General features: G+C 35.1%; 1 protein-coding gene across 2 annotated transcripts in view; it reads left to right on the top strand.

The window, feature by feature from the left end:
* LOC149799958 (lysosome-associated membrane glycoprotein 1-like) overlaps positions 1-15934 on the top strand; it is an 83775-nt gene extending 67841 nt beyond the window's left edge. For both annotated transcript variants that reach the window (XM_089959458.1, XM_089959457.1), the window contains 2 exons: positions 2163-2351; positions 10124-15934. In XM_089959458.1, coding sequence (XP_089815584.1) covers positions 2163-2351; positions 10124-10284 — 350 coding nt within the window. In that variant the 3' untranslated portion in view covers positions 10285-15934. The remainder of the gene's footprint in view (positions 1-2162; positions 2352-10123) is intronic.
* The last annotated feature ends 12006 nt before the right edge of the window (positions 15935-27940 follow it).

Raw genomic sequence — 27940 nt, 5'->3', positions numbered from 1 at the left:
GTTACCAATTTAGCATTGTACTAGTTGTCATCAGTCTCTGCATTGCAGCTTGACAGACCACTACAAACATTGAAAGTTTTGATTGGCAAGAAAATATTGTTTAAAAATGGAAATGAGCTGCAATCTTTTAGATTCTATCACTTTTAGCAGTTTTGGCTATTACGTGAACTGGCACAAGTGTGGATGGATGTGCAATGCTGACAAAAATAATGGGGAGATTGTAAAAAAAAATTTGGGACAAGAAACAGTGCCCTACAGAAATAAAGATTTGAGGGACATGGGACAAGAAATAGTGGGAAACCTACAATCCCACGCTCAGTGTGCAACACTGCATATTAATTATACATCTTGGGGAAAGAATTGACATGATCTAAAGTTTGGGAGATAGTTTACAGAGGTTTGGATCATGCAATAAAGAAATAACCACCATAGCAAAATGGTCAACTGTTTAGTTATTTAACTTTAGTGAGATGCGTGATATTGAATTTTGGATTTGATTTTGGTCTGCAGTCACGCAAACACAAATTAGCGGATGTCCAAGATATCATCTTCGGGGCAGCTTTTTTTGGATAAATGTAAAAATATCAAACTTCCTGTACATTTTGCGCAACTGAAGCATTCTGCATGCTAGTTAAATTCACTAAACATTCAGAGCCGTAAGAACACATTGAACATCTAGACCTTAAAAACCGAAGACTTCAGGTCTCCAGCTCATAAATTAAGTTCCATTTTATTGACTGCTAGTTTTTTCCTTTCCTCTTTGGGCTTTGGGATGTAGAATTGGAAGAGTTGCAGTGACCTGCATGTCATTAACAGCAGCAGGAGCCATGATGCCTTAATAGCATGTTGGACTTGAGATACAAAAATCTTGTGTGGTTCAAAATAATTATTGACTGAGCTGTTCCACAGAGTGTGATAGTTAAGAGCTTTCTGAATAAGAAACTGACATGTGGTCATAAAACTAAAATGACCAAGCCGGAGTTTTAGATTTTGCATCAACATATTATTTGGCAATTTGACCTTGCAAGGTTAAGCATCTGTCAGCATGTACTTGTTACCAATGTGAAACTGTTTTTCCAGTCAGATTTTGATTAAACTTGGTAAATAGACCTGCATTATACAGTAAGACCAGTTTAATAATAAGCAAAGCTTGCATGTAACAAGTAATCTGGTTGATTGGCTGTGAAAAGAAACTGACAGATGCTCCAGTATATATATATATATATATATATATATATATATATATATATATATATATATATATATATAGTTTTGTTATTGACAGCTTACATAGGTTAAATTTTAAAATCTTTTCTTGTAGAATTTCCTTGAACATGAAGGATCAAAAAGGTTGTCGGTGTAGACATCTTGCAAAAGACACTTTCATTTTCCTTTTATACGAACACAACACTAAAAACTGAAATCCATAAAGCTTTTTATCTTTTTTTTCTTCAAACCAGCCTATGTTGGCTAATGGCATTTGTATCAATTTGCTGGTGGTGTTAACAGAAAGGTGGCATTCTTAACAATTGTAAAATGGTTTTACTTTTGTGATGCAGTTTTTGCCTAGGAGGGATTTCAGTCCCCTTTGTACTTAATGACAGTGTCCATACTTTTCTTTAAAATATGCTTTGTACTACTAATAACAGTAACAAACTTTATGGTCTTTATAAAATTTGTAACAAAAATAGATCTATTACCTTTAAGTCAGTCATATGTCAGAGGATTCAACTCAGTTTAGGTAAATTATTGTACCTGATAGTAGTTATCTCCCTTGCATATTGCTGCAGTGCTTGCAACAATAGTAGAAAAAGCTTTTAGGAGGAAATCACAACAAATATTCATCAGACAATGTAAAAATGTTATTTATAGAGAAGAAAATTGGGGAAACATAAAGATGATTTAGATCAGTACATTTGCATAGTAAAAAATAAATAACAAGTATCTTAAGAGCTGACCATGTGTAGATTTGTATCACCTCATCCCTGCAAGACATCAGCATTCTCAGTCCTCTAACCTGAAGTTGGACACATTGAAGGGGTATATCACAGCACAGTTGACATTTTGGACACAGTTATGTGTGATACTATAAAGTTAAGTTTTTTTTTAAATTGATTTTTCATTATGCAGTGTAATCAAATATTTTTCTCTTTTGCTAATAGGCTCAGCACACTATTCTGCTATGGCCAACATAACATCACCACTATTCCAGTCCAAGGTGAATGGTTCCTACAAATGTAACGCACAGACTGAAGTGCCCTTCATATGGAATAATATGACTGTAACACTGGAGACATTTAATTTGCAGTACAAAGCATTTAACAAGGATAATAATACAGCATTTGGTGGAGGTAGGTAGCATGTTTTACAAACTTGTCTAATGGTGGTGTTATTAATAACAGAACTATAATGCACCCGTGATATTTTTGTTTGGGTCAGGTCTATTATACCTCAGAGGGTAGAGCTGATTCAGAACTTTACTTGAAAATCATGTAAATTATCCAACTGTAATGTGCAAACTTGCAAGATCATTTAAAGCACACTTTATGCCAACTTTCTTAGGGTCAACAATAGATGTACTGTTGACATTTCATGCCTGTGCAGTTTAAACATTTACCTTGCATTTTCTTAAGTTCTCTGACAAGAGGATACAGCAGATCAGATAATCTAGACATTATATAATGTAAATCGGGTAATCTGGACACTAGATACAGTAAATCAGGTAATCTGGACAATAGATACAGTAAATCAGGTAATCTGGACAATAGATACAGTAAATCAGGTAATCTGGACACTAGATACAGTAAATCAGGTAATCTGGACACTAGATACAGTAAATCAGGTAATCTCGACACTAGATATGATAAATCAGGTAATCTGGACACTAAATATGATAAATCAGGTAATCTGGACACTAGATATGATAAATCAGGTAATCTGGACACTAGATATGATAAATCTGGTAATCTGGACACTAGATACAGTAAATCAGGCAATCTGGACACTAGATATGATAAATCAGGTAATCTGGACACTAGAAAGTACTAATATTAGTACCCTTACTCATTCCTCGTGGACAGGGTACTAACATGAGCATATACGTGTTAATGGAGCAAGCCGGGTGTGATTCACACCCGGCGCTCTTTTAGCCTAATAATAACACTTTAAACATATTCCTTGCATATAATCCAATAAATTGAGTAGTCCTCTTATTTAATACAGGAAGTATCGAAAATCATTGTAGAAATAGTTGTAAAATCTCGTTTACCTTTTTTAGCCGATATTTTCATTTAGATTGTCCGCCATATTATTTCAAATAATGATTACTTCCGTTCTCAGCCTCGTTTGTTTGTGTGCCATATAAGGACATTGACGCCTTATTTGGAAATGTAAACAAATCGTAGTACAAATTTGGCGCCGTTTGGGTCAGAAATTCTTCGCATTAAAAGTAAATACGGTTTATTGGCAACTTTGAAATTTCACCAAGAAGCGATTATTCGCACTTGATTGATAATAATATAGCGTAGAATATCCAAATATGATCTGGCAAGCTTTACGTAGAAAAGAGGTAACGGTGAGAGTCTCGCGTTATCTGTCATGGCGGACAGAATGAGGTTAGTGTAACCATGCCAATTTATTTTATCGTGTAAGGGCTTAATAAATTCAAAATAAGCCAAACTTCTTTCACAACATGATTATACTTATGTAGTTGATTTCTACACTGTTCGTTTTTCTGACTTTAGTGATGATTTTTTTTTCTCCATTACATGATATGGGATCAGTTCATAGCCTCAACCAAAACAAATCAAGTTGAGGCTACGACATCGTAGCTAGACACTAGATACTGTACATTGGGTAATCTGGACACTAGATACGGTAAATCAGATAATCTGGACACTAGATATGGTAAATCAGATAATCTGGACACTAGAGACAGTAAATCAGGTAATCTAGAAACTATATACTCCATCACAAAATTTAATGAGCATAACATTTGTGTAAATTTGACTATGTAGCTTAAGTCACAAATACCTTTTCATTTAATTATTTATGTTTGCTTATTGCCTATCAGTGAATTTTAAAAAAAATGCACTGCAGATTATATAAATTTAATAAATTCTTGAAAATTGGTTAGTGTGCAGGATGCCAAAGCCAAAGGTTGTAGGTTTGAATCCTACACAGATCATCTGCTGTAGTTTGACCCTAGGTAAGGTATTTTATTTTTATTGCTCCATTACAGAAAAGCCATTTTCTGTGCTGATATACCACAACAGATGAGAGAAACAAATATTTCAATCCCTGCATGGATATCTTATTTAAGGTCATTTTGAAGATGACTTGTGTATCTTAATCCACTGTCATGCTGAATGGTTCATTTGGCTGCAACTGTCCCACGCTGAGTTGTTTCAGGGTTTTATAAGTGTCTAATTGAATAGCCAAGATATTCTTAATTTTGCTTCCTAGATGCTGAAATTTTAACTTGGAAGTTTTAGGAAGAGTCACTTGTTATGATCTTGAACTATTAAAATGGTGAGCACAGAATTTTGTTACCAGGTAAATGATGAGATTGTGACAAAATGTATAAATCCACTCAGTTTGCTTAAAATATATGATTGGTGTAAATTTCCATAGAGTTAAGCTTTTCATAATGATCGTATATGGATGATGTTATGTCAGTATACATTATTAGTAGAGTTAGCTCCCTTTGCATTGGGAGCTCTCCATTTTGGAGCTTAATTCTCTTTCCCCAGTATGGTGATGCCATATGAAAGACATAAAAGAACCTTTTTTCTGAAACAGATTTAACTCAGAACATGAAGTGGAAAAATACACCTGACATGTATGGTGGTAAGTTCAGTAAAATTAATATGATCAAAATAATGTGCTGTCAGATCCAGGTCTGTGCAGCTTCTTAGGAGTAATCAGTAGAGCAAACAACATTGACCACAGTCTGCCAGCACATTGTGCAGTGGCAGATCTGAGTGTTCTATTTGAAGTTGGACCAGACTTGTAACTAAGTATATTTGATATGCTAGCCACCAGACATGTGCAGTTCTGACTGGAAAGAAGAATGCTTAATACTATTTATGTAGTACAATGGTGTAATTTTTTATATTTTAAATGAAGTAAAAAGTACTTATGATTTCATTTTGTAACATATTATCTGGTAAGGTAAGGGCTCAGATCTAGGTCTATCAGTTCTGGGAAAAGGTCTTCCTACAGATCTGAATCCCTGACCAGTCAGTCACCTGGTGCCAGTCACCAGTCATTGGAGCCCCTTCAGTTTGGGGATAATCATTGTGTTGAGACCCCACTCACCTCTACAGACTGCTATTTCATCCCTAGGGGGATTGGGAATCCCTTACAGGATTTGGAGTCTTCCATAGCAGGGAAGTGATTGGCCCTTTCCCTGCATGCAGCCATGGACTTTTGGACCTTGGCCACATGGTAGAGGTCAGTGCTGTTTTCTATGAACCTAAATTCCTTCATCTCACCCACATGCTGATGCTGCTGATGTGAAAGTCCATTAGATGCATAAAGAATTATGGGTTCAAGTTCTCTTACCCTCAAGACTTCCCTGCAACAGAGAGACATTGGGTTGCAGAGTTCTGTCTCCTAGGAGAGTGGGATGAAGACATCATTTGTCATCATCTATACACACGAGTTTGATACAGAATAGGTCAATGTGGCACCCCCTCCAATCAGGTCCCATTCTTTCTCTTACCTGTAGGTAAAGGTGGCAAAGGAAGATGAGAACTGGCTTTTTGACAAGCAGTAAGCGAGCAGTGACCTGTGTCCAAAGCCTTAAAGTTATGTTGACTCTAAAATTGTTTCCAGTTTGGAAAAACTTTATGGGGCAAAACTTTTGACCAGATCTCTTATATCCTCACTCAGATATTTTTATGGAGCTTTCCCATAGGTTAAGCAATTGCCAGAACTTTGCTAGACAACTTTCAAGGTCACTGTTGGTGCAAATTAATCGACAGGGAATGTTAACCCAAGTGGTTTTGCCAATGAACTTCACGTCATCAGAAACAGTCACTGAGTGTTTTTATGCCTGGCTGTGCAATCAACAACTGGGCATTTTCCTGTGTTAATGCAGTCACTCCAAGTTGGCCTCGGGTTGGTATTGATACATTGGGGTGGTTCCAATGGTCCATTTCTATTTGGGTCTTAACCCTTTACCTCATAGAGCATAGTGACAAAGTGCAGCTCGCTATACATAGAACACAGGTTACCTAGTCGACCGCATATGCATAGCTTGCCTGTGAACTATTAAGCAATGTAGTGTATGTTACATTTAACAGCAATTTTAACCATTTCACATTTTTGGTACACATCTATTACATATGGAACAATTTAAGAGTAAAGTCTGATTGTTCTAGCTGTGTAATTATTTATCACGGAAGAATTTGTTATGTGCTTTAAAATCTGGAGAGAATTCGTTCACCGTCATGTCAGTGAGGCCGTGTGACCAACCGTAGAGCTGCCATTTCTCATACTCGAAATTTACAAGTTTTTCATCTGTGTCTACATCACTAAGTCATCTAAATTTGATAATTTATAAAAACTAATTGCAGCCTATATCAATATCAGAGCCTTTACCTAGGTTATTGAATCTTTCATAGTTGTGATTCTAATCATGAAAACTTCGTAAGTACTGAATGAAATCCGCGACCGCCATTTTGGAGAGTGGAGATTACGACCCAGTTACTTTAAATAGCAGATATCGACCAGAACATAAACAGTGACTACGTGATCTGACGTAATTGTCATTCACAGAAATGAATGTAGTATCTAATAAGGGGTTTTCCCCGAAGGTGGCGCTACGAAAACCAGCTTAAAATGGCTGATGTTTACAGCAGACGTCAAAAGGCGCTTCTATGGGACTTTCGTAGAAGCGTCAAAAGTCGCTTAGATGCGACTTTTGTAGAGGCGTCCAAAGACGGTTGTATGAGGTAAAGGGTTAAACATTGTATTATCTCTATTATTATGTAGATAGCGGGACTCGAATTTAATACTAACCTGCAATTGCACAGTTAGTGATTTTAGCAATGGATCTCTAAAACCCAGCCATGTTTATCTATTGGAGCAGTGAAAACTGTTTCCTGTTGGTGTCGTAATAGTTAAAAAGTGGATTCAAGTCAGCATTCTGGTTAACTGATGTTTTGTGTGAACTGAGTACTGGTACCTACCACCATCCTGCCATCATGACGAGGTACAATAAATGCTCACAGCTCAGATGGACAGGTGGTAAACTACTCTTTCACTATTGCTAGTAAATTAGTGTGATTGTTGTCACATAGCTGCTAACCCTTATGAATTTGGGGTGAATTTCACAACTTTTTCAGCGATTCACGGATTCACGCCGCAAGCCAGAAATTCGTGAATTCTCCAATTCTCAATTATTTTAAGTCTTTAATAAAATAACCGATTTCCTCTTAAGCGCTAGTCGTGATGTTAGCAGTTGCCGAAACGGTCCGGTACTGCTGGTTGCGATATTAGTAGAACTACAGCCGATTAGTACAGTTGGCTCGGTAGCAAGCATTTTAGCCTATTTTAATTTATATGTATAAGAGTAGTTTTACAAATGCTTTTGAGAGAAACTGGGGCCTAACCGGAATTCTGCTCCGCACATATGTCACCAACACTGATTTTAGTTACTGTTCGGCATCGTATGTAAGATCTTGAAAATGTCTTCACCATCAAGGAAAAAGAAATGTATTGCTCAGAAAGTGAAGTTTAATTTGGAATATATCACAAATTTTAGTATTGGGAATGGTGGCAGAGACGATTTGAGGAAGCACATCGGTTGCAAAAAACACAGAAGTTGGAAAAATTAAGAATTCGCAGGTTTCAGCTCTGGAATATTTTAAGCCATCGGCGGAAGACCTGTAAGCTACCAATGCTGAACCATTATTTGTGAGTTTTCTTTTTGAATACAATCTATCTTTATCAGCTGGAGACCATGCTAACATTTGTTCCAACAAATGTTCCCGGACTCTAAAATCGCTTTCAAATTTTCCTGTGGAAAAACCAAAAGTGCTGCAGCTCCTGTGCATTCCTCACAGCAACAGTGACAGCGAAAGAGTATTTCCTCTAGTGAGGAAAAATAAGACAGACTTTAGGACCTCCTTAGCTGCAGAAAATTTGTCAGCAATTTTAGTCACCAAGATCAACCAGCAGTTTAGAAAACAAATTTACAATCAAGCAGTTGCACAAGTTCAAGTCTGCCGCAGTATCATGTCTTGATAAATAACCACAAGAACAAATTAAGTTTATGAATACCATCATAAATAGAAATGCAGATATATTTCTGCATATATGTAATGTTTTAGTTTTATATTGCGATTTTGATATAGTGTAGTATTGGCAGTCAGGGTGGATGGAGTTACTGTCATAGTATTTTTGACTAATTCATGTCCAAATTCACTACTTTTTATCCCTGTTTTCCCTAATTGCGAGCCTGGAAGGATGACAGCTATGTTGTCATAACAGTCTTCATGCACATAGAACTAGCCTAATGTGTTCCCAATCACTAATAATAACAAGAGGTATATGAAAATGTGATCGTTGCAGTCAAATCTAAAAACTGGCTTGTCCATGTTTAATCCTGATCCAGGCTTCATACTAGATTCAGTGGAGTTAATCCGAGAACCAGTCTGACTTTTACTCTTAATAATGCAGATGCTTGTTGCTGATAGTTTCCATGTAAAATGCTTGCATGATGTTGCTGAGACATAACATTTGTTACAAATGACATTCAATGAACAAAAGCACTTTGACAACAAAAGGGGCAGTAAGCCTCTTAAAATGTTCAAACAGTCAGCATAGAAGTATAAAAAGGAATATTCAGATTCTTGGGTACAGGAAAAGGCAACAATAGCATTTATTGGACATCATATCAAATTGATTTGAGTATGTCCTGTGGCGGCTGAAACACAAAAACAAAACAAAACATACCCAAAGATTACCTCAATTTGAGAGATCTAGCATGAAGTCTTTGAGCTCCATGGGTTATGGAACTGCATTTTCAGACATTGTACTGGAGGTGATTATGGTCTAAGTGAAAACTTTTTACTGAAAATTACCCTAAGTTACAGAAAAGTTTTGACTGTCTTACTTTTGACTGTCTTGGAAGGTATGAGGTAGTACTGACTTGACAGATAATCCAGAATTATAATTAGCAAATGTGCTTTATTATGTATGTCCTTGTTGATAAACATGTTTTCTTTTGCATCAGTATCATTGAAAAGACACCACTTCAGTGGCCTAGTGGTTAGAGCGTCTGCCTCGGATGCAGGAGGTCGTGGATTCGATCTCTGGCCGAGTAATACCAAAGACTTACAAAAATATTATTAACAGCTGCCTCGCTTGATGCTTAGCATGATGCGCCAGTGCTAGACATCATTATAAACTGTCACACTGCAGACATCATAGCGATATGACTGAAAAATTGTTAAAGCTACATTAATGATCCAAATCCCACACACACACACACACACATTAAAAAGAACTGACTTTCTTGGGCAAGATATTTTGCTGATGTTTCAGTAATTAGGCCAAAAGTGTTTCCTATTGCACTGGTTTTAAAATTAGGGTAGGCAGGTCTTTTTTCTGTTTCTTTTTTTTTAGATTATATATATTTGACGTGATCTTTACGTGTTTTTTTTTTCATTTTTAAAACCATGGGGGGAAAAAGTGCTATGGTCAGAAATGAGAAACGGGGAACTCTGTCGACTGGAAACACAAATTTTGTGGGTTTGGGTCCTTAAAGAAAGTTGTAAAACAAGATTGCAAAGTCCAAATAATGACTTCATTGTGACATTATTTCATTTTAAAGTGTATAATCGAAAGAATTTTGACAACAGACATTCTCAGTGTAGGAGCCAATATGGCCAGGATGTTAGTGAGCTGGACTGGTTCGAATCCTACTCTTGGATCAGTCTGTGTTGGCTGCTTCCTTGTATCCGTGGGCAAGGCACTTTACTCCAACTGCCTTGGCACTAAATGCCCTGTTTATGTTGATGTGCCATAACAACACAAAACCAGAAAGTTGCATAATTCATTGAATTTTTACACCATCTGACATCCTTAATAAAAATATGCTTTATTTTTCCAGATTTGAGAGAATGTAGTGCAGACAACAGCAATGACAACAACAAGACTAATAGTGTAGTCCCCATTGCCGTTGGTGCCGCTCTAGCAGGCTTGGTTGTCATTGTACTGATTGCATATCTGATTGGAAGACGGCGAAACAGGAAGGGATATGAATCAGTCTAAAGGGAAATGTGAGATTACCTCAGCAGCATTGCCACACAGTACAGCCTGTTACTATTATCGAAGTTTGAAAACCTCACATATTATCACATATGAGCAGAGACGAACATTTGTTTACTGGATCAGGAATAGGGGATTTTCATGTCTAGTAGAAAAAAATGTCATTGACTGTATTGCCATTAAACTGATTTTTTTTGTGGTTCAATGATGATTGGTAATATGATTTATGAGCACTTTAAGAACAATTTGTACTTACAGTCTAAGAGACATTACAAGAACTTTTCTTTGTTTTTGTTCAAGTGATGGGGAGAAGAATTCTTGGATAATTTTTTTTAAAGCAAAAAGCATATTTGCACATGTTTTTTTTGCAGACAAATATTTCAGTATGTCTTTGCACAAAAAATGCTTATAAAATCAATCTGAATGGTGCACACATTTGTTCAATTAATTGATTAATGCATGAAGCAATGAAAAGGTAATATACTCGTAAAATATGTGATTGTAAGTATGTGTAAAAGTGTTTTAAATTTTGTCAGAATATGTCCAGTATATTTGTTGCATTTCTGAATAATCTCACCTCAGTTGATTTTTTTTTTGTTATGTTCTTTTTCTTCTTCTTTTCTCAATCGGTCATTTCAGCAGCATCCTTTGGTCACAGTTGTTTGTTTTAAATCTTTAAGCCTATTATATTTGATGATATTTCACACACACAAACACATCCTGCAGCTTTTTATGAACTTATATAAGCTATCAAAGAAATACTTAATGTTGGCTCTCGTTTCATTGATTTTGTTTGGCAATTCTGCAGTCAGAAATCTTTTCAGAGAAAATGAGAACAAAATATGTAGATTATCTAAGTGATTCAAGTCCCCACACAAAACACTATTCAGAAGTTTTTCAAACCAAACTGAGTTGGATGGATCCATAATTGTATATGATAGGATGACAGATAAGGGTGAGTTTGACTTTTTCTTTTCACGCAGAACATATTTGAAGCTTCACAAGTTGGGGGTTTGGGGTCTCAATATTGTTATTGCAGATATAAAAATATGATAGCAGTTAATTAAAATTTTATAGTTAATTGAGTCTTAAGAGTGTTTATGTACATATGTAACACTTTTTGTTGACATTTGAGTAATATCATACATGCAAAAGTAGATAATGCTGATCCTTTGTATGGTAAGTTGTGTACTGTTGTAGGTTGGTTTTTTGGTGGAATTGATTTTTTTAACCTTGCAGCCATCATAAACTTACGATCATCATGGCTGATCTTGTGAACAAATTTCAGTATCACAAAAAGAAACAATATGGATGTTTTCAAAATCGAAATTCAATGCTAGAAAAAATACTATAAACTGTGAAATAGTTAAAACTTGATGCCTGAAGGAAGATTTCATGCAAAAATTCAGATTTTACTTTGCATTTAGTAGCAATAATAATAAAATAACACTACTTCTACTACTACTACTACTACTAATACTAATAATAATAATAACAGCAACAACAGTAATAATAATTATAATATGGGCCTTAAAATGGAATGTTTAGTTGCCCAGCTGCAAGCTACACAAGGCTAATGGGCTTGGAATGTTTTTGCCCTTTGTAATGGAATAATCCAGAACATAAATTATTTTGTAGAAATCGATCATTTTACAGTTTGTAAGTGACATGTATGCTGAGCATGATATTGGCTTTACATTCCATGCTTTCGTGGTACACGGATCAGAAATTTGTTTTGCAATTAGTAACGTGTCATATATCATGATAATAGATTTTGATTGTGCTTCTTCAGAAAAAAAGAGGTGCATGTCTTTATGTAGTTGGAAAATTCACTATTGATATTGCATTTGATATGAGATCATGTGAACAGCTTGTGTAAGATTAATGATGTCTTGTAAAATTCCTTTGTAATGTAGTATATAACAATATTTTTTACACATCAGAAAATATTTTTGAATGGAGGTATTTCTGTGAAGCTGTAATTTCTTGTTATATTACTTTGAATGATTGGATGATTGGTGCATAATAGAAGTGCTAATTACTATCATATTTATTTTTTTCTTCACGTTTTCAGTGATGGGAAATATGTAGTTGATTTATTAAATTTGCTGTTATCAAGCTGATTGTTCCACATCCTATCTGAAATAATAGCTTTCCTACTTGCAAAAAAAAAAGCTATTGAAAAGTATCTCATTGTTTTGGATCTTAGTACATTTTGTTTTGGACTTGAAGGGATTTCAGTCATTCCATGTGTGTGGCATAATATCCATTCTCTTTTTGAAACTTTGTTTATATTACTAATAATAGTAACAAAATTGTTTAGTTTTACTAAATTACTATTAATACAGTGACCCATTAACGGCAACTATATCAAGGGAGGCAACTCATTTTTAGGTAAATGGTTAGTACTTATGTTATTGTCATTGGATATTATGATAGTATTACAGTAGCAGGAGAAATCAGTACAGTAATTCCTCAAATAATGTGTCAGCTGTAAATATAAATTCGTTAGTGATATATAAAGAAGAAGATTTAGAATAATATTTTAAAGATTCTTTAGAACAGTCTGTATGGTATGGACTTACACCTGATCCTATGTAAATTACTATCACTTCAACTATCAGTGCCATTAGTGATTGCACTACTTTGCTGTCTTGTATGTATAATTCCAAGATCTAGATTTTTCAATACATGGCACTGCTCATTGGATAGTTGGTGTCATATTTGCATGCATGGCCACTCAGTTAATGCAAAAAGTAGCTTCAAAATACAGCTCACTGTCAATGCCAGATTTAAAATAGAATGTGTACATTATTTTGAGTTTTGCCTTGACAGAAGCTCAACCTAGCGATTGGTGTCCATGTGCATGTCCTTCCACCCACCCCCAAGATTAAGGTTGGGGTACAAGTAATTTTAGATTAAGCTAGATGCTAAAGTCTTATTTTCTAGCTAAATAAAGCATTGGCTTGTCCAAAAGGTTGAGCTTGTCTGATGCTATGTAGAGCACCTGTTGTTTGATGAAATTTGTGTGGAAATTTTCTATAGCTGTAAATAGTATTAAGTGAGAGCTTGGAGTTTTTGAGGATTTTTCTTGTACTTTTGTGTTGTCTTGCGTCATTTTTCTAATATAGCATTTTTTGGCATATTAGGTCTTTCTTGTACTTGTCTCTGATAACCTTTTCAAATCGGAAGAAAAAAATAATTTAATGCAGATAATATTTTAAGGATTTAACATGTTTTTTTGGGGGGGGGTGGTTTCATTTGTTTTGGATAGTAGCAAGTGTAAGTAACATAGCTAAATCCTGTTAGCATGCATTAGAAATTCCTGCCAGATCTCAGCCTTAGAATCTGTCAAAATGTTGATTCAAATTTCTTGCTTTCATTTCTACAGCAACAAACTTGACCTTCCAGTCAACCACCTTTCTGTTCATCACTGGTCTTGGTTAAGTCATTAAGAATTACTTGCAACATTCAGCACAGGCAGTAAACTGAAATTTTGGGTAGAACATTTGCTACTCCTGTTTTTGTATCCAGCTTCCAAAATTATTCTGAATTATCAAAACTACTATGAAACTGTGCTCAGATTTTCGGAAATTAGTTTTTCTTTTTAAGAAATTCCACTGCTAAGAACTTCTTAAACTAGTTGCTGCTAAAATGCAGAGTAAGGAATCAAAAAATTAGATACTTGCATGCAGGAAAATAAAATATAATTTACGAACTTGTGTATAGGAACAACACTTTAATAAGAAAATACAGAAGAAATGCTTCAAGTTTTCAAGTAGATTTCAGGGTTCATATGCTGCTTTGAGAACCTTGAAAATACTGCATTTTGGCTTTTAAATTCCAGGCTTTAAAATCAATTTGCTCCTTCTACAACTATATCCTGGAATATTGAGATGATCTGTTTCATCAACAATCTTCTCTTTATTGTTGCTGATCTCCAGTATTACAGCTTTTTTGGTTTGTATTGCTCATCGTTCCATGTAGGATTTTCACTTCCACCGTCAATACAGTAACACTGCACATCCAGCTATTGCTGTATTGTCTTGCAAATGCTTTATTCTTTGTGAGTAAAATCATTCTTTTAAATTATCTCTTCTATGAATTTTTATTGGATTGCTTGGATTATTGTTTTGAATTAGTCTTGAATATGCTGGAAAATTGTGTAGTCAAGGTTAAATGGGCTTTGAATGTTTAATAAAAATGACTGGCTCAGTCACAATCCATAAGTGAAATACATGATGCAGTGATGGCTTTATAAAAAATAGCGCATTTGATATTGCTATAATAGGAGATTTGGCAAGAGCCTGCTATGCAGTATCCTTTATTCCAGAATAATTTTGATGTCCTGCAAATTTATTAAGTCCCGGAAAAGTTTTTAAATTTCACTTGTTTGAAGCATATAGACCCTGTTTGAATAATTTTTGTTTTTAATTTATCTGCTGTGCTGATGTTTCCTTGAATACTACTACTCCTTTTAAAGTTGTGATTGTTTGCATGACAAAATCAGATTTTCTGTCAGTTTTTTTCTATTTAATTCATTTTGTAAAGACAACACAGGTCATGGGTTTGAAACTCTGATTATCGTATTTATAGTTGTGAAGTTTGGAATGTGGTATTTTTTCCTGGATAGCCAGTCAAAGAATTTCAGATTTTGAAGAGAGAGTTTTGTTGATAGCAGAAGAAAACGGTGGACCACAATGTTTTACATAACAATGTTTTTCTTTATAAACAGCCTTTGCAAATGACAATAAAACTTGAATTTTAATTGCATCATCATCAACTAAGCAGCAGCAATATTACATTGGATCACATACAAGTACAGAATGACAGAAAACTTGCTATTTTGGCAAGTGATCCAACAATTGTGCATTTATATATGCTCACTAAGGGCTGTAAACATTAAATTAGGTTCCGGGTTCCTTGTTGTCTCTGGACAGAACATTAGGGGGAGGTTTGATAATATTAGTTGATATTTACACTTTGCCATATCATGGAGAAAACGGTGGAAATTCTGATTGTCATTAATGCGAATTAATCCTTATTCAGCTTAGACACCAACTGCAAAAGCTTATTTAAACTATTCTTTTATGTACTAACTTTGTTAATGTGTAATTCTTTTCACTTAGTTTTCTTTTTCGCTGTCATATATTTTTGCACTAAAATGCATGAAAAAAATGGAGGCATAGTTGCAAAATTTAAAATGTTTGGGATAATTTTTTGTAGACAATGCTGATAGCTAAGGTAGTTAAACGTTTTTCATAGTCTATCTTACCAACAAAAAGAAACCAAGGTGATTTAAATGACCAACTGGCACTGGAAAACAATGAGTCTAGTCTTTGCTATTTCTTGGATTGTGTGCTTATTAAGGATTTTGTATCAATCGTGTTGGAAACAGCTGACAATAAAATAGAGTTTATCTTTTTTAATAGCGCAGTTTGGTTGATATAACTTTATTATTTTCATTTTATGAATACAAATGCAGGAAATAAGCTAGTTAAATTTGTCATATGCATTATATCATAGACTTGAAATAGTAATGCTTATTATATTAGTATTTGTAGTTAGATAAACAGTACCAGTTTTATGTAAATCAGTGCTTTTCATCATGTTTTGGTTGTGAGATGACAATAAATAATTATGCCCTCCGAAAGATCATTTTCTTTGTGTTTTCAGTTATTGATTACATTATAAAGTTAACACTTTTTGAACTTGGGCACCTGCCTTGTCCATTTTTGTTGAAGACTGCAACTGAATTCTGGAAAATTAGTTTCCAAATTGGGTACTGTGTAAGTTACTTTCCTTTTTGGTAAGGAATTGCCTCCCTATGGTAGGTGTTTTACAATGAAGTACCTGGCGGAATGAGCTGTCCTGGTCCAAACAATGACAACTGCAGATTGTGTTCAGAGCAGGTCAGGGAAAAAGGGTAGTGCCATTCCATGTGATGACGGCCAAAGATGGACTCATTCCAGGTATGTAGGTAACAAAAATGAGTACACAAGAATATCGGACGAAAATGATTGGTTGTCCCCAAGCTGTACAGTGGAGTACGGCCTTTGTAATTGGCAGATCCTCAGTTTACACGAGGATGTTCAATGTGACTCGTGCAACCTTTGAATCCACAAAGATTGCTCAAATGTTGGTAATTTAGAACATAATGAAAATAAAGTGTCCTCAATATGACAATCAATTACTATGATTCTTTTCACAATTTTTGAAAGGAAGGAAGTGGTAAACATTGTCCAAAAATGTAACTCGTTCACCGCATCATTGTTAATTCCAGGAGAAAGTAATTTTACTGTATACAGGAATGATAGAACATTACATTGTAGAGGGGTATTATTACTGGTACATAGAAGCCTATGACTGAACTGGACAACGGATCAGAATCTGTTTGGGTCAAAACCGTAGTGATGGATCATCTTGATACATAGGTAGGTTGATACAGAAGACCTAGTAGTTACTTAGATGATAGTCTGTTATTGAAAGAACAGCAAGAGAAGATAAAATTTGATAAGAGCAGACAAAAAGCCCATGTACTTTTTTTTTTGGGGGGGGAATTATATTAATTGGATAAATTGGAGACGCAGATAAGGGACTACGCTTAGCTCAGACGGTCAGCCACTGATATTATAATGGACCATGGCATATAACAAGTAGCTGGCCTTCCGACTGGTGATAGAAATATATTTATATTAGACCTCGTCCTGACTTCATTACCAGACAAAATCTTGTACATTCAATCACCTGACCAGTCAGTTTAGTTACCTTGCCGTTATAGCTTGTACCAACAAAACCGTCGAAAAGTTTATTTGTTTAGCAAAGGTCATTTTTATACAAGAGCTAAAGCTGGGGCTTTTTCAATATTACAACATTGAAACGGTCTTGAAAATGAGATGGATATTAAAGTAAATTGGAAAAATATAAAATCATTTTTATCTACTACAGTTGAAAAATATGTTCCTTCAGAAATAGCAGATCAGTTGTGTTGATGTCCTAGATTACAAACTTTAAACTATTTCGTATAAAGCTAATGCTAAAGTGAAATGTACCGGCAGTGAACAATTGAGAGCAAAATGGAAACAGTTATGAGGTGAAATTCAAGTAAAATATTGAAAGTTCACATAGCGAATATTTCGACAGCATGTTTGGAAGCCTTACGTCAGATGCAGTAAGAAACCATTCAGCAAATAAATCAACAGCCAGAAGAAGATAAGCATTCCCAGGGCATTCCTCCACTTTAAACAGGCATCATATTAATATAAACTTGCAGAGAAAGCTGAAACACTGAAGACCACAATCTGCGGTGTTTTTAACCTTGTGTATATAGCCAAAAATGAATAACTTGGAAGTAACGTGTTTAAAAATTCTAAAGTTGTTAAATGGTTTAAATTCTGATCTACACTCCTCTTTGAACAGTCTTTGGACATTTGCAACACCCCCAATGGTTTGATCTGTTGGCTGGTCGCGCCATGGCGAGTAATTACCGTCCAGTCTCGCCAGTGTTCTTTGTAAAGAGCTTAATCATATTTTCTGTTACAACATTGTGAAGCAGTTCGATAAATTTTCTTTCATATCTGATAAACAACACGCCTTCCGGAATTTACACAGTTGCGAGATAAACGTGACCAAGTAGATAATTACTTTGTAGATCTTGAACAAAAGCTTTAGACTCTTGTCTTTTAAAAATTAGTAAAGAGTGACTAATTTCATTTTGGAAATGAATGCGATATTATGTGCAGGAATAGGCTCTGTAGTACATTTTAAGCGTCTGGAGTATATTAAGGCACAATACTTGGACTGGTATTATGTTTCATATACATCAATGATATCATAATTGAAATTGATTCGGAACGTCGCCTCTTTGCAGATGGCTGCATGCTACTTATAAATCAAACCCTGTCAGGATGCCATATACTGCGAAATGAGATTAAATTTAGGACAGAAGCGCGACAATGGGGCATGCGATTCCATCCAAAACACTGCAACAAAATGCATATGACAAGAAAAAATGTCTTATTGACTGGAAGATACATTTTTTTAAATACAACATCAATTGCAAAACATTCAGGGGTCACAATTACTAGTGATCTGAAATGGAAACTTCAAATTCAAAACTTATGAAGCTAAGCAAATTATATTTTAGGCTTATTATGACGCAACTTATCCTGCCCACAATTAGTTTTCAGGGGTTTGTTAAACCTATTTTAGAATATTACAGTTTGGAATCGCCATTCCAAGGTTTTACAGGATGAAACTTCAAACTTCCAAAAGCGAGCACCCGTGTTTGTTTTATTCAATTGTGACTATACTCCAGAAAGTATGACCTCAATATTGAATCAGTTGTCTTGGAAACCTTTAAACCAGCGTAGACTGGAACACATTATTTCACTACAATGTTTTTAAAAAACAACAAAAGGTTAAAACTACTGCTACAGTTTAATTAAACCAGAAACAAACAGTCGAAGTTGACATGATTATGCTTACCTGACGGATGAACTGAGTTATAAATTTAACTCTTTCTCCGAAAATAATCAAAGATTAGAATTCGTTACCAGAAGTATAAACACCAACTGTTGAATCCTCAGACAACCAAACTGATAACATTTCAAAATTATTACGGACACTTTTTTTTTCAAACACTAGTTTATTTTTGTAACGGTTGACACTGCGCTTTGAAGCATTGTCATTAAGATGTAGCATCCAACTAACCAAGATCAAGAATCAGACCTGGTATATAAACTTCTAACAAAAAGATGTCAGATGAGTTCGATATGGGTAACATCCACGCATATTAATAAGGCGATCTTGCATCTGATTGGCCGAGCCTGTGCACAATCTCGAGGACATATTTCTGAACAGAAATGGAAGAAACCTGCTGTACAAACTTGTATCTTGACCGCTCCGGTGGCCTAGTGGTTAGAGCGTTCGCCTCGGAAGCGGGAGGTCGTTGGTTTAAATCCCGGCCGAGTCAAATCAAAGACTTACAAAAATGGTACTAACAGCTGCCTCGCATGGCGCTCAGCATTAAGAGGTTAGTGTTAGGACTGGTCGGCCTGGTGTCAGGATAATGTGACTGGGTGGGACATCATGTTACGTGTCTGCGGTATGATGCCCCAGTGCTAGACATGACAATAAACTGCCACATTGCAGACATCGTAGCGATGTGCCTTAATTTTGTTTTTAAAGCTGCGTTAAAAATCCTAATCACACACACACACACACACACACAAACTTGTATCTTAAAGGTCTCAAATGAATTCGAGTATCAACCAGATCCACGCATATTAGTTAGGATCCAGGCTGAGTAGATAGCGGGCATCGAACCCGTATCCTTCTGGTCAGAAGTCAAATGCCTTAAACACTGAGCCACCGCAATTCTTTTGGGTGGGGATCGCAATGGTTGCCAAAATTATGATGTAGGGAAAGACTGACGTTGCTGTCCTCGCCGACATCACAGATTAACTCCACTTGTTAATAGAAAATTATATACTTTTAGGGTGTGACTATGAACTTGCCTTTTGTATGTATAGATGACTTCTGCAAAAAAAAGTGAAGACACACACACACACAGACAGATATATATATATATATATATATATATATATATATATATATATATATATATATATATATGTGTGTATGTGTGTGTGTGTGTGTGTGTGTGTGTGTGTGTGTGTCTGTGTGTGTGTGTGTGTGTGTGATCTAGGAGAAAATAGAAATTATATCATCATTAAATTTTCCCTTCTTAAATTAAAATATATATTCACAAACTCCACGCATTCCACCTGCCAAGGTGAGCAATATCTGACTCACTTGGCCTTCTTGCTGTCAGTGTTATTTTATTATTATAGCTGAATACAATGTATGACAGGATATTGTCAAAGCAAATAGTAGCACCGTTTTTTTATGGATCGCTATGAAACCCAGTACATATCATAGTCAGCGTTTGAAGATGCATACAAAAATCGTCGATTTTGTGTCCTATAGCTATTACTGTTTTTAGTTGGTCCTGGATGTAATATATGACAGATTATGGCTCAAAGTTTGCAGTGAATCACTATGAAACTGTGTGCTGTACTTATATTCTGAAGATGTTGTGGGGTTGAACGCCATTTTTCAGCATACGATAGGCTATTCATAGCGGCCAGTAGACATAGTGGAGGAAGAACTACTGACGTACGGGAAGCTACTGGCAAGCTTTGTCACGTTCCCACACTGACAGAGTCATCTGAAGATGCACATATCAACAATTCACTGCGCTAAATGAAAGTTTCTAATTATTGCCCTTTTCGGAATGAAGAGTGTCTGAAGTACAATAAAATTCAGATATCGCCGTCGTATCCAGTGTAAATTATTATCCATCTTAATTTTGAAACTTTAAAGATATCATTATTAAAAAGCAGCATGTGGTCCTCAAGCAGATAAACAAACAACAAAAGAAAGGCCCCACCCACCGGGGGAAAAAACATTATTGAAAAAATTGCGCTTTACAGTTCTGATTCAAGATAAAGGAATTGAGACTCTATCATTTATATTTATTTAGGGATAAATCAAAGGAGAAAAGATAGTTCTTTAAATATACAGCAACAAAGTGTCAAAATAAATGTACACCATCGTATCCAGTGGATTTCATTAATCGTCTTAATTTTGAAAATTGGAAGGTATCGTTATTAAAAAGCACCCCCCACACACACACACACACAATCAAGTAACAAAAGAAAAGCCCCCCCCCAAAAAAAAAAAGAAATTTATTTTGTTAAATATAAAATATGCTTTACAGCTCTGATCCGAGCTGCGCTGAAGGAACTGAGACATTCTGTCATTTATATCTATTTAGGGAGAAATGATATGTAAAATTATAGTTCAATTAAATGTACAGCTATTAGGACAGAATTGTTTAGTAAAATAATACGATTGAAATTTTCTCTAAATTGTATTAAAAGTCATTTTTTTATTAAATTATATCGAAAGTAATTTTCTACTAAAATATATTGAGTTTAATTTAATTTATTTCTGTATTACAATTATATACTATTTAATAAAGATTGCGCCCTTATCAGCAAAAAGGCAAAACTCTCTTGCACTATACATCTCTCTTGTATCGTAAAATTAGAAAAACCTATATTCGCTAAGTTGTGTAAGTTGCTGCATTAGCGGATTCCTAAACTCTTTGACTGACTAAGCTATAAGCTCTGTCTAATGACGTACATAGACCCAGACGGTAGTCTGTAAGAAACTATAAAGCCTCACTTTCAGATTCTGGCGCAACTCTAAAACTAGACGTATGAGCATATTTGGCTGCATCCTAAGAAACTGTGTATAAAAAGCGAGGATTTTTGTTTGACGAATTAGTCAGTTCGTCGGAATCTCAAAGAGGCTTGCATCGTTACAGGTAAGATACCGTCTGCGCACGATTTTTTTCATATAGTATAGGGATTTTTAGTGTTAAGATTTCAGTCTAACATTGGTACGTTGCAACATTGGATTATTGTAATGTTTCTTTACTATTCTTTAATATTATTGTTGTTGTTCTTGTTGTTGTATGGTTTAACACCATTTATCAGCACAATATAGGCTATACATGGCGGCCATTATTACTGGTGGAGGAAGAACCTTGGGAAACCCCGGGAAGAACCACCGACCCACGAGAAACTACTGGCAAGCATTCTCACGTACCCACGTTAGCCGAACCTGAGACTCGAACCCACGCAGACAGATGGCAGTGATCCGGAACGGTGAGCGCTTTAGACCACTCGGCCACTCTGGGCCCCATTCTTTAATATAATGTATTGGAAAGTTTAATTGTTTTATAAACTTATATTTACTTGTAATTATATTATTGATTATAATAAAAGACGACGTTCGCTACCAACTTCATAATCAGTAATAGTTAATTTATAAATAAAATACACTTTAAATAATAAAGTTTCATATGTTGACATTTTAGATTAAATTCAGAAAAATATATTTTTTTTAAATGATTACGGTATTAGTCTGAAATATTTAATTTTAGATTCTTTAGCTATCGTGAATTTATTTGATATTTAATTATCTCTATTATATCCTAAAAGGCAGAAATGATACAAATGTATGATGTTGGTAAGTGAAGGAATGTCGTAGTTTTATATGTATCTCTTATATCCGTAATTTAAGTTTATGTAGATTGATATTGGAATGTAATTTTATATGTTGAGTCTTTCAATAAAATTAGTCCGTTCGTCGGAATCTCAAAGAGGCATGTATCGTTTCAGAATCTCGTACCTCTCGTACCTCTCGCATCGCCATTTCCCCCAAGATGTAGCCGTATCTACGCCGTTATGAGTGACACCTCTTTTAAGAGAGTCTGAACTATCTCTCTCTCTCTCTCTCTCTCTCTCTCTCTCTCTCTCTCCTTCTGGTCATGGAAAACAGCATTGCTAAGAGTTTATATGAAAAACATTCTTATAAAACAGCTACAAAGTGTCAAAATAATTGTAACAGAACCATAACAAGCAACAATTGTCCAAATACGCTATATAAAGTTTGAAGGAGAAAATTAACAAAAACCAGCAATTGTCGATTAGTTTGGCCACACATTTTGAAGGTGTTTCGAGCACAATTTAAACATATTGCGCTATCATTAAATTCACAATGTATAAGGTCATGTCTGGTGCTAGAGCCATTGACCTTTGATACTAGTTTGGCGGTGTCCAGTTCATATGCCGTCTGCTTTAAACTAAATAACAAAAGGCCAAATAAATTCATATTTACTTTGCCCTGTGGTCCATATGAATGGAAGCGTAATAAAAATGAAGCAATATTTCTTGCATTTCAACCTTTTGATACCCTATGTAGAAGGCCTTATTAGCTCGATCATTTTCATTTGTGCGAAATAGTATGTTAAATGAGCAAGATCTAATGTGCCAATACAAAAGCAAACAAGAAAAATAAATTACAAGCTCCTTTGATACGTTTTTAGACCGGCCAAGTATAAAAAAGGACGAATTTTAAATATCTCAACATCATCGCAACGAATATATCCACGAATATTGATCTTATGGCAGCAACAATGAAATGTTGTGTCAAAGTTTCAACGACATTGAACTATCTTTGGGAAAAAATAAGCATGAAAAACACGACAATTTAGTTCTGTGGAAGGTTTTGTCCGGGTAACTAAATATATTGAATAGAGTTCAAATCCAAGTATTGACAGAAACCCTCTTTCAAATTCACAAGATAACTATACAGTGAAAAGCAAAAGAACAAGATGACAGTTTGACAAAACTGAATCTTTAACTGTGCAGACATATAGGTATCAACCGCTCAGAGTAAACACCTGAGTATATTTGCTTTCAAGTCTTAGGAACAAAAGGAGTTTATTCTAAAGTTCAAGGTACAAGGATAGCAATGTTTTATCTTGACTGTGGAAAACATTTTTTTTTATACCGCTCCTCCTCCTTCCCCATTCTCCACCGAATAAAGATCGTCAAAGGTTATACAGTGAAATTTGGGATTAACACATTAATTAGTTTAATACATGTCCGGTAAAAATAGAGCCGTTGTATTAAAATATTTTTCAAAAATCATCACCAATATGCATTCATCACAAATATAAATATATCTGTAAAAATGTTGCATGGTTTTTAGTCATCCATGAAACATTTATCAAAACACAAAAGACTTTAACAAGATAGAAATCAAAGTATAATGCTTGCAGGAGACTCAGTTTGTAAACTCAGGGCAATTTGATAGATATGAGGTCTAGGTAAGGCTAGGTTGCATAATTTAACACCAGTTTAAAAATCCGTGTGATTTTTGTCTGATATTTACCACCAAATTATATTCCTCCAGAACACATCAGCTATGCCGACGAAAGACCATGGATTATCAAAACAGACAAACATATTAAATTGGGATTTTGTGTTTACCTCAGATCCATTCATATTATTTTACAAAGTTCAGACTGTACTGAAGTATTTTATCATGTGTTGGGTTCAAAAGAATTAAAAAAAAAAAGAAAATAAGAATTGAAACCGACCAAACGTAAAACCTATAGTGTGCACAATGATGGGAGACATTTTTTACTCAGTCAATACTGCCAGATATGTCAAAAAGAATTGCGTCAAAGGCAGCGTGTACTTCATGTATGCCTTCAGCACACGGACATGGTGTTTATTGTACATTAACAGAGGAAAATATGGAGACCATGGAAATTCTAATTGACAACCTTATATCTCATGATTCAAATGAGTTATGTCCCTAATTGTCCACCCAATGTCCGGTACAAATAGGCCTTGAATAGGTTTGATCTACGATATCAATAACATAATTTATTTTCCTTTTTTGCTCGTTGTCATGACTATGGTATCTGCAGTATGACTGCTGAAGTTGGATTTTAACCAAATTTGGTATGTAGCTTTATATCAACGAGACTGTAAGTGAGTCAGATTTCTTTCTAAAACAATTTTCCATGACATAATTTAAAGGAGTTTTGAGATCCTTTTAACCTGTCTTCTTCGATTTTGAGGGGTTTCTACGGCACAGTTTTGCCAAGGAAATTTGGATTTCATCCAAAGTAGTTATGCGGATTTATGTTCAAGATGCAGTGCAAGAATTTTGATTTCCATTATTCACAGGCGTTATGCTAAATAAAGAAGTGAGGGAGCGCAAGTTACTCAGCCAGGGTGGTGAATGGGTGGTGGTAAGGGAATGAGCCAAAAAGTAAGGAAACGTCGTTCCCACAGCAATATACCCATGGTTATGCCCCCTGGTTGCCAATTCCTGATACATTGGTTTCTGCAGTATTACTTTATCAGCAGCTGTTTGACTTAAAATAAATCTGTCATGTGGATTTATTTCGATAATTCCATAGATGAGTTCAATTTTGAACATTGTATTACATCATTCAGATTTTCCATCCTCGTCCCTTTGGTGTCTGCAGCATAAGTTAATGTAGAATTCATTTTAAACATTTTAAACTAAATTTAATTTTCACCTTTATATTGAGAAAGTCTGTAATTAGTTTGATGTGTTGCATTCCATGACATATACAGGTGTGCAGGAGTCACCCTCCCCGTATTTGTCCCGAGCCTCCTATATTTGAGGAAGCCGCAGTGGCTCGGTGGTTAGCGCACCGTACTGACGACCGATAGGGTGCGGGGTTTGAATTCTATCATCTTTTCAGCCTGTGTCAGCGGCTGTTGTGTGTCCTTGGGCAATGGACGTTACTTCAATTACTTCGGCACTAAATAACCTATTTGTGTTGCTGTACCGTAAAGCATTATAACCTTGTCAAATATTGTTTAATTTCAACTAAATTTAATTTGCTGCTTTCTTTTGATGAGATCCTGAAATAGCTGGACAGCAAATATCTTTAACATTTGCAAACGTATGAATAATTTAAGATTTACGTAATCTTTTCCTTTTTAACGTTCATTTACAAACAACTACTTCATGTATTGGGTTATTATGAAGTGTTTTTAATTGAATTTTATTTTGCATGAATGCTGTCTCTGTTTTTTGAGGTTTTCGGCTTGAAACGTAAATTTAGCTGTGATATACGTTAACTCTTGATAGCGACATTGTTGATTTTACGATAAGCACATTAAAAAGTTATGCCAATTCTTTGAACACTGTAGAACCTAACTCAGTATTGTGTTGTTGTTTTTTTGTGTGTCACTAATTATACTGATACAACCATTTCATTTTAGTTTGAGTATGTTGATATTAAGAAAGGTAACATAGTGATTTTGGAAAGTAGTCCAAAAATCTCGTCTCCGTCTCTCTAATAACCCAAACTTATAAACAGTCTAATATTCATATAATGTCATAAGTGGGCCAAATCATCACTTTCCATCGACTGACACCTAAAGGATATAACAATTAAGGTGGATGAACTAATGACATAGAATGCGATTTCGGGGTGGGGTGTGCCGTTGATATTGTTTTACTTGCTGCATTTAATTTTCCTTCGGTAAGGGATACATTAGGAAGTAGTACCTTTATTACGAAAGGAAAAAAAGGATTTAAAGTAACTCTGGAGCATAGATTTAAGCTAAATAAAAATAAAGATGGATCTCAAAATAAACAACAGTGAAAAGTTTAGCAAATTTAGTAAAGTAGATTCCAATTTATGGACATTTCAATATTCAACAGTGGAGGTAGCTTATTCCAAACGTATATTCTTTTCCCGATTATTATAACGTGAAAGATGAAAAAAGAGGTTAGAACTTATTTAAAGGTACAAAAAGTCCCGTTTTTTAATTTAGCAATACATTGCATCTAAATTTATATAAGCACACTGATCAACATAGTTTCATGTGCGAAGAAATACAACTCATCTACACTAATGAGGAAATGAACGTTAAAATTGAGGTATAATGGGCCGATACATTATCAATAAGTTGAAAGCATAAATGTCAGTACTTTTGTAAACAAGTGTTGAATTCAATTTGTTGCATATCTGATTGTGTTATTTTATGGTATTTATGTTATGTTTTAAACATTGTATCTTTTATTTAAAAAGAAAACGATATAGCAACAGAAATAAAAAAAGAAAGAATCAACCCCATCCTTCTGTCCGCATAGGCGTGATATTTCCTATCACTAGTCTATGAGAGTATGATAAACATATTACGTAAGATTTTAGCGTTTTCTGGGAGTTTTAAAATGTTTATTTTTATTTTTATATTATTCTAATTTTAGATGTACCCACGTTAATTATCTGGGATATAAACGAACTGTTTATGGGTTCACCTTCACCATATGTGATAAGCATTTATACAGTGCATGTTGTATCTACACGATGCTGAACTATGGGCTGACTTTCAATATACGTGAATAACATACACAGTGCACTTTGTATGTACTTGATGATGAACAATGGGTTCACTCTCAATACACGCGAATAGGCTACATAGTTTGGTTTACATTGATCCATGCATCACCTTAATGCCACAGCTGCTGCGGATATGTATCATATTCTTACTTGCCTGACTTAGAATTGTGGTGATGGAAAAAGAAAACAAATTACCAACCAGCCAACCAACCAAACAAACAATAAATTAAATAAAATAAATAAATAAATAAATAAATAAATAAATAAATAGAAAACTTAATTTTGCGTTATCACCTGAGTCATCAAAACTTTCTTACACAGGAAAACTGACAACAAAAAGGCGCAGAATCCGTTGTTTTCACGTGACGTCACAGAACGTGTGTACTTCAACATCCGCCATGTTGAGTCCCTAGCCCCGGAAACCGGCACCTAATAACATTGTTCTTTCCGCATAATTACAATGACACGTCTCATTTTGTGCGTAAGAATATAATAATACATCACATTATGTTGTTCCTGTCAACCGCACGAGACCGAATGGGTGACTTTTCTACTTGTTTTCTTCAAGGAAAACATTTAAATTTCAACCATCTTTGTTATAAAGATAAGAAGATAAGAATTATTTCTTTCAGACTACAAGGTTGTCACGTTTGCCTGCCCGCGATTACGTAAGTCAGGAACAAAGGAATGGGTTAGCGCCATGAGTATGTCGACTCTGCACTGTCGTGGCGATTCGTGTTTGTACAAGAGTTCTCTTCGTTAGGTGTCAAAACTAACATGTAGACGTTAGAAGCTTTGTTCTAGAACAAAGGACCCTCGATGCTGTCGTAAATCTCCCCG

This window comes from Sinohyriopsis cumingii, chromosome 5 (assembly GCF_028554795.1).
Source record: "Sinohyriopsis cumingii isolate HCF-2022 chromosome 5, ASM2855479v2, whole genome shotgun sequence".
NCBI classification, from domain to species: domain Eukaryota; kingdom Metazoa; phylum Mollusca; class Bivalvia; order Unionida; family Unionidae; genus Sinohyriopsis; species Sinohyriopsis cumingii.
This window is presented reverse-complemented; position numbering and strand designations above follow the sequence as displayed.